The sequence below is a fragment of the Dermochelys coriacea genome, chromosome 21 (assembly GCF_009764565.3).
Source record: "Dermochelys coriacea isolate rDerCor1 chromosome 21, rDerCor1.pri.v4, whole genome shotgun sequence".
In the NCBI taxonomy this organism is placed as follows: domain Eukaryota; kingdom Metazoa; phylum Chordata; order Testudines; family Dermochelyidae; genus Dermochelys; species Dermochelys coriacea.
In genome coordinates this window covers 3,384,663-3,392,903 of record NC_050088.1, presented here as the reverse complement: position 1 = coordinate 3,392,903, position 8,241 = coordinate 3,384,663, and the positions used below count along the sequence as shown (strand labels likewise).

The following is an 8,241-nucleotide window of genomic DNA, read 5'->3' as shown; positions in this document are numbered from 1 at the left end:
CCCGAGGCCCCGCCCCTCGCCGCCGCCGCCGCCGCGGCGACATGACAGGCGAGCGACGATTCCTTTCGCGATACTTTCACCGCTCCCGCCCCCACACTCGCGAGATTTGGGGCCTTCCCCAGCTCCTCTCGCGAGGCTTCCTGCTCCACCGCCATCTTGGCGCCGCCGCCGCCGCGGTCACCGGGACAGAGAGGGCAGCGCCGCAGCCGTGCCGACAATGCTGTCCCGCCTGGGCCTGCGCGCCGGTGAGTGGGGCCCGTCCCGGGGGGGCGGCGGGGAGCCCAGCGGGGGCGGGCCTGGGCCTGGGCCTTGCGCTGATCGCTCTGTGTCCTCCCCCAGCTCCGGCGGCGCTGAAGAGCCTGGCCCCCTCCCTCTCCGTGGGGTAAGTGCGGCCCGGGCGAGGCGCCGGGCCTCTGGGCCTGCCTCGGCCTGGGGAGGGACGGTCAGGACGCCTGGGTTCTCTTTGCCCTCTGGTTGGGCTGCGGGGGGGGGAGGGGAGAAGGTCAGGACGCCTGGGTTCTCTTTCCCCCTCTGGTTGGGCTGCGGGGGGGGGAGAGGAGAAGGTCAGGACGCCTGGGTTCTCTTTCCCCCTCTGGTTGGGCTGCGGGGGGGGAGAGGAGAAGGTCAGGACGCCTGGGTTCTCTTTCCCCCTCTGGTTGGGCTGCGGGGGGGGAGGGGAGAAGGTCAGGACGCCTGGGTTCTCTTTCCCCCTCTGGTTGGGCTGCGGGGGGGGAGAGGAGAAGGTCAGGACGCCTGGGTTCTCTTTCCCCCTCTGGTTGGGCTCCGGGGGGGGAGGGGAGAAGGTCAGGACGCCTGGGTTCTCTTTCCCCCTCTGGTTGGGCTCCGGGGGGGGGGGGGGAGAAGGTCAGGACGCCTGGGTTCTCTTTCTAGTGGGGTCTGTGGGGAGAAGGGGGGCTAGGAATTAAGACTTTGGGGGCCTGTTCCTGGGGGTTAGAGTTGGCTGGCTGTGCTAGACATGACCCGTGCCCTATCTTGGCATGGAGCTAAAAACTCCGTGGCAGTCGCTTCTGTGAATCCCTCTTCAGGTTAGATGAAGCATTTTGCATAAGCACGGAGGTTGTGCTGGTTTAACTCCTACGCCCACTTAACTCAGCCAGTGAGCGTACACACTGTTATATCTGTTTAATGGAGTGATGATAATGGCTACTTCTTATATCACACTTTTTGTGAGTAGATCTCCAGGCACTTTATAGAGGGGGTAATTTCCAAACCGGTTATGTTGGTTTAGCTAGCTTCTGCCTAGTACAGGTACCAGCAAATACAATATCAATAGTGTTATTTCAGTTCAAGACTATCAACAAAGCTAGACCAGTTTAAATTGGTATAAAGTAACACATTTAGCTTGAATGGTTCAACTTTGTGTGTTAATCAGGCCTTATTATTTTGAGCTACCTTCTGGCAGCTATTTGAGTGCTATTATCCACCCTGCTTTGGCAATACTCAGCTAGCTTCTGATCAAACTTTTTAATATGATCAGGGTTCTGGAGGTTGGGATACTTCTGTTTGTTGGACCATGGGCAAGTCACCTAAATTTTCAGTCTATTTACCTGTTAAATCGTGGTAATAGAATTTGCTTCCTTTATGCATCTGTAAGAATAATTTTTTTGTAAAGCACCTTGAGACCCTTCAGTAGAAAATTAAAGGAATGAAAAGTGTTCTTGCAGAAGTATAATTTCCTACAATTTCTCATTTAAGTCTCCGCTGTGAATCTTCAGACAGGATCGTGAAGGTCTCTTTTTTTCTTTTTCCATATACCTGCAACCTCCATGTGTGCCCATTTGCTCATGTGAAACTGGGTAAAATCTACCCAATCTATGCAAATAAATAGATTTGTTTACCAAGGGTAAGTTTGTATGTGCATTAACCAAAGTCCATTTTGAATGTTTGGTATACAGTTTTGACTTCTATATAACTGAAAAGATTTTGGGGCCCTCATATAAGAACCAGTGTCCTACTCTGAAACCTAACTTCATTTGAGACTTCTTTTGCAAAGGAATACACTTCACAGAAGATCTGTTTTTACTCGTAGTGTATTACATGCGTCTAGACAGTTTCACACAGGTCAGCACTACTTGGCTCCTTTACCACCTCTCCCTGAGAAAGGAGGGCAAGTTCGTCATGGGTTGATCCCGGAGGAATTTTTCCAGTTCCTGTATCCTAAAACAGGAGTCACAGGTTAGTATGTTGTGCCTTTGTGGGTTTGATTTTGATTTCTTGGTGCTGCACACCTGCTATGGCCATCAAGTAAGGCAAAGTGTCTGAAAAGTTTAGGTTTTACTGGTGTGAATAACTTGACATTGATTTGGGTAATGAATTTGTTTTTGTGGTGGGAAAGAACACACACTGTTTAGGGTATTGTACTAATTATAGACTTGATCCTGCATGGTGATAAGTTTCCCTCTGAGATACTGAGAACCTTCAACTCGTTTGAAGTCTGGGAATCAAATGGGGGAGTTGATCAGAGGGCACCTTACAGACCTTAGCTTTCAGTAAAGGATAAGTCCAAAGTGCGTGTTATGGGCCTGATTAGCAGAAAAGTTTTTGCAGCTGCTGGCTCACAGTAACTTCCAAACATGGAGGTTAATGCCCTATGCTGAGAGGGCCGCAGAAGTTACCGGTAACATATTAGGCCTTCCATGGTTACTTTCTGGTGATAGAAGTCTTCATATAATAATATATCTCTGGGAACGGTGTAAGATGGAGTTTCCTCTATCTGAATCATCCTTTTTGTGGAGAGGCGTGACAAGTCCCTCAATAGTCCTATGTAACTTAAAAAAATTAAAATACCTAGCTCTGCTTTCAGTCAGTTGAACTTGGAATGGATCCGTTTCTAAGTGATGTATTTAAAACATATCCTTTTTACCTATTTTAGGGCCCTATGTGCTGGGGACTGGGCTACTGTTCTACCTTCTCTCCAAGGAAATCTATATAGTCAACCATGAAACAATTGCAGGTGCCTGCATAGTCGGAGTCCTCATCTATATAGTTAAAAAATATGGGGGTGATGTAGCAGCTTTTGCTGATAGGCTCAATGAGGTAAGAAAAAAGAGAACTTAATCTAGCTTGACGCTGATTCTCAATGCAACAATTCCAGGTGTTCAGTTGCTAAAATAAGTTTGGAAATAAACAGTTATTAAGAAGACAAATTTTAAAAAAATAAAGTAGTTCACCAGTTCTTCTAATATTGAAGAAAAGTAATGGCTTTTTTGATGATAGTTCTCTTTGTACAGTGCTGAAAGCCTACAAAGCACTTTACAATAGGTGTTCGGTGCCAAATAAATCTTACAGGGCACACTTACAGGCAACTTATTTTAAATTCATGGACAGGTTTGATGTAGAATTGTGTACAGTAGTGACTGTCTTGCAACTAAGTGTTCTTGCATTTTGACTGGTAATCTACTAATCCTGAAGAAATGGATGAAACTCTCATCAGAACAGTACTTCCAGGCCCTGTTGCCTAAGGGAGCCTGAACTTGACTATGTCATGCATGTTTAGAAGCCACCTGTTTGCAAAAAGCTTATTTTATGGTATTTTGCCATGGGTGTCACAATCTAAAATTAAAGGGCTGAGGCATAGTATGCATTTATAGTTGGTGTCATGAATCAATATCCATATATGTAGAATTTGAGTAAAATTTTTCAAAAGCAGCTTAAGTCCCATTTTCAGCAGTGACTTGGATGCTTGGGGAGCATAAGCCTCTGACTTTCACTTACCTGCTTTTTAGCTGGTATGGGTTTTTTTAGAAATAACTAAACCATGTAGGTACATTGTGAAGCCAGTGCATTGCAGTCTTTATTACATCTATTTCAGAGTTAAATGGAGGAATTTAGTCTGGAAGTTAGAGACCTCGTTGATTCATTCTTCATATTTTGGGGGCATGCTCTTTTATTTCTGTACTCTTATGTGTGTTCCTTGGTTCTTTTCTGCAAAGGCTTTTTCTATGCTAGAAAGGGTTTGCTTGTATAACTATAGCTTCTTTCTAGTGTAGACAAGGTCTTGGCCTAAGTAAACTCGTACTGTAGACCTGACTTATGAGTGCTGTTGTTGATGTAGCTTATTTCAGTTGGGTAATTTGGTATAAGCTCCACTAGTAAAAAGGTCTTTGCCAGAATAAGCTGTATCTACCCTAGGATTGTTTGCTGGTGTATCTGTACCAGTAAACCTTTTCCAGTGTACACAAGCCCTTAACAGAAAAGTGCTTGCCTTGTAGCTTATATTGGGTCCCTGATTGAAATAAACTATACTGACAGAAACTTATCTGTGCTGGTAAAACTGCATTTATGTATGTTTTAAGTGTAGAACAGGCTTAAGCTTTAAACATGGCAGCTTGAATGGCAATTACTGTTCGTGGCTGCCCCTCTTCACCTTCCGATTTGATAAGTTACAGTTTAAGGAGACAGTTTTGAACAATCAGATCAGCAGTTTGATCTTTCCCTTTCTTATGTTTTAGCCTGGATTTTAAAGTTCCTTCTTATTTCAGGAGAAAGTTGCCAAAGCTTTAGCTGTGAAAAATGATTCAATCAACCACCTGGAGTCAATAATTGAACAGGAAAAGAAGGAGCAATGGAGGGTTGAAGGCCGCAGTTATCTCTTTGATGCCAAGCGGGTACGTTATTACAACTTTACAGATACCTTTTTACATCGTTACGTGGTCCTCAGAGACACTCAGGATCTGTGGTTATATGTACTTAAGCAGCAAACGTTGACTATCGGTACATTAGGTGTGGCAGGTCACATAGACAATTAAGTTGTATGACATTTCCCATTATAAGACCCTATTTTCAGTTGCACATAACTTTACCAGAATTATTCAGGCTTTAATTTTTCCATCTTGGGTTTCTGCCCCAGCCTTTTTGTTTGTTGTTGTTTTTTTTTTTTTTTTTTTTTTAAATCTTCCTTGAAAATGGTTCAGCCATTTCTGAGAATGAAGCTAGGGAAAAATACATTGTTAGAACATTCTGGTGACCTTTCATTTGAGAAGTTCTAGAAGCTGCAAGTTATGGAGCAGAGACTTGAAATTTGGCAATGGGAGACCGCTGTGTTGAGGATGTTCCTTTTGCAGTCCATGTTGACCTGCCCAGATTTGGCCAAATTGTAAGTCTTTGAAAGATCACAGTTCACACGTGCTCAGTAGAGATTCCTTAGAGTTTAGCTGCTAAATTTTTCAAAGACTCCATCCATACTGCAGCATAGGGCTAAGCAGGACTTTCCTGTCAATTGCAGCTGTGAGCTGCTGTGGAAGTGTTGGGTCTGAGCACGTGAACTGAGACTATCTTGTGCTGTCCTGCTGGACCCAGGCAAGCATGGAGGAGGAAGCTGCCTGATTTGAATGAAGAAGGGACAAGAGCCAGACCTGCAGGGGTGTAGATTGGGATGGAGTGTTGATTGGGTAAGAGGGGGAGTGGTGACAGATCAGGTGAGGTGCTTGGCATAGGGGGACAACTAGGACAAGAAGCTGGGGGGAATGGGATACTGAAATGGGATGAGGAACACAGGGAAGATGAGGGGCTGAGGGCCAGGAAATGAACTGGAACTGTCTGGACAAGGAGAATGGGCTAAGAAGCCTGAGGAGTGGGGGAATGAGACTGGAATAAGAGTCTGGGGGGTAAGGAAGAGACCCAAGTGGGACAGGGGATGGGCTAAAGAGAATGGGCTAGGAGGGGTCACAGAGGGGCAGGGAATGGTCCGTCACCTTTCCAAATATTTGTGAAACTCACTGGCAGAGTGTTTCATCCTCCTCTCATGTTGGTCCACCTAAAGAGTGCCACCTACTGCTGTATCTGCCACTGTGGCAGAGGTCTGTATTGTGGATCTAAAGGTTCCAACCCTGCTGATAACCCATGTGGGTGTCAATGTGACATTTTTTCCAGTTTTTTAAACCTAGGAAATTACACGCAACCTATTTTTAAAAGAACATGATGGTGAGAGCTCCTGTGTAGAGATGGATTATGCTAGTTTTTTGCCAAATATTTATCTTAAGTATAAAGACACTCTCCGTTGAAAAGCCTAAAATGCAGTACATTTTTAAAAATACCATATCCACTTAACTAATACTATTGATTTTTAAATAGTGGGACTCTCGCTTTTGGGTCTTTGTATATAGTATAGAGTTGGGATTCTAAGGTTCAGTTTCTGTCTGAGACCTTGTGAAGTCATTTACATTCTGTGCTTCCATCTGTGAATGAACACACAGCCAGTTTTTATAAAATACTCTAGATTCCTTTGAAAGGCAACATGAGAGTGTAGTGATCGAGGGACATCTACCTAGAACACCTCACTGCACATTGGCAATACTAGGAGGGATGAGTTGGAGTGCTGATGAGAAGCGTGGTCTGGAAAGTAACTTAAATACTTTCCAGATGGATTGTATTTTCTAATGGACAACCAACCCTAAATTCTCAACTACTGAGGGATAATCTTCACACATTGATATATTTGCTTTCCCCAATCAACTCTCTATATAACTTTTCAGGAGTGATGTATCCAAATACTAGGATGCTAATATCTAAACTGTATTATTAAATGTATTGATCTATATTTATTGCTGATTACGTATCTTATGACTTTTTAAAACAAACCAAGATGTACAGACACACTCTTTTCTTAACCTGTGTATTATATAATTGTTAACATTAGTGTTAATACAAATTTTAAATCTGAAATAAAAGAATACCAGGGAAGATGGTCAGAAAAGTCATAATGGAAAATTGAAATGCGTCTTTTCTCTAACTAGAATAACATTGCTATGCTGCTAGAGACTAACTACCGAGAGAGGTTGCTCACTGTATACAATGAAGTGAAGAAGCGGCTAGACTATCAAATCGCTGTGCAGCAACTGACGCGTCGTAAGGAACAAGATCACATGATCAGCTGGATAGAGAGAAACGTTGCCCAGAGCATCACTCCTCAACAGGTACTTCTAGTGTCTGAGCTTCTAGCAGTTGACTGTGCCTGCTGTGTCCTAATACAGAATACTGGTTTCCTCACCTGCCGGCCACCTCTGGCCAAACGTGACTCGTATTTCTTTGGTTTGCTCTTCTCTTGCTGGCTCCCAGAGGGCCTGAGGCACATGCCTACTCTCCTGAGCCACACCACAATGCTGAGGACTTGCAGCATTTCCTTATTCCATTTGGGTGCTGATTGGTGGATGCTTCTGAGAAACCCGCCCAATGACTCCAATTGAGGGAATACCTTCCAGCACAACGGTGGGTTGTGGGTGGGAGGTATGCCCAGGAGGCTGGGGTACTTCCCTGCAGCATCCCTTGATGTAAAGCATAGATGTTTAAATGTGCCTTTTTAAGATGACTGGCATCTGCACGTTTCCCTTCCTTGGTGCCTCACAGGGCTAAAGTCTCTTCAGTGGTCTGCCTCCACACTGGGAGGTGAAGAAAATGGGTAGACCTAGATATGGAGTTGAAGTGCACTAGATGGGGAGTTCATTTACATAACATTGTCTTCTCTCCTCCATCAGTTCTGCCTGCGCTTTGGAGGATCCACTCACTCTTCCCAAAGCTTACTCTTCCTCTAGCTAGGTTGGCCTGCCACTTGCCAACATTCTACAGTCTCCTTTGAATTGTGCAGGCTGACTGTTTTGTAGGATCAGATTTTAATCATCTCGATTGATCATCGCTTGCTAATGCTTGAACATAGGCCAATATTTGGATTTCCATCTCCATGACTTTCTTAGATGGTGTGCAAAGTATTAATCATACATGAGTTGGAACTAGATCCTTTCTGTACTTGGCTTTAGTTTTTACCCAGCAAAATCTGAACATAGCTGGTGTGTACACATGGTTCATGCAAATGATTCTTTTCCCTGAGTTGTTTCAAGGCCTCTGAAAGTCTATTCATTTCCTTTTTCAGGAGAAGGAGAGTATTGCCAAGTGCATCTCAGATTTGAAGATGTTATCGAAGAGCCCGCAGGTGGCAGTATAATTGCACAACATTGAATTCCAATCAGCTTTGAGTGGCATCTGTGATCTGCTGTTGGAAACTGTACGACTGTAACTCTCAATTAAAATAAGTTCTGTACTCTCCCTGTCTGACTAGTAGCACTGAACTAGCAGCAGTCCCAGAGTATGTTTATGGCAGTTAATTCTGACATGTGAACAGGGACCTATGTACTTGTTCTAATTTGTTTTTATGCAGAAATTAGGATTCTGCAGATGAATAAAAACTTAATCCTTCCTTTGTTAAAGTCAAACAGTTCGTGTTTCTTT

The 8,241-nt window shown here is 44.1% G+C and overlaps 1 protein-coding gene across 1 annotated transcript; it reads left to right on the top strand.

Annotated features, from left to right (window-relative positions):
• Nucleotides 1–16: 16 nt before the first annotated feature.
• ATP5PB (ATP synthase peripheral stalk-membrane subunit b) lies at nucleotides 17–8,220 on the top strand. Its single transcript, XM_038380050.2, has 7 exons — nucleotides 17–245; nucleotides 340–382; nucleotides 2,051–2,196; nucleotides 2,894–3,057; nucleotides 4,503–4,628; nucleotides 6,756–6,935; nucleotides 7,886–8,220. Exons 1-7 carry the CDS (start codon nucleotides 218–220, stop codon nucleotides 7,955–7,957), a joined length of 759 nt encoding a protein of 252 aa, XP_038235978.1. The 5' UTR covers nucleotides 17–217; the 3' UTR covers nucleotides 7,958–8,220.
• Nucleotides 8,221–8,241: the final 21 nt, after the last annotated feature.

Excerpts from the sequence above, each read along its gene's own strand:
- ATP5PB (XM_038380050.2), top strand. The coding sequence starts at position 218 with ATGCTGTCCCGCCTGGGCCTGCGCGCCG. Across the intron at positions 246-339 it reads CCGCCTGGGCCTGCGCGCCG|CTCCGGCGGCGCTGAAGAGC; the intron begins GTGAGTGGGGCC and ends GTCCTCCCCCAG. Across the intron at positions 2,197-2,893 it reads TCCTAAAACAGGAGTCACAG|GGCCCTATGTGCTGGGGACT; the intron begins GTTAGTATGTTG and ends TACCTATTTTAG.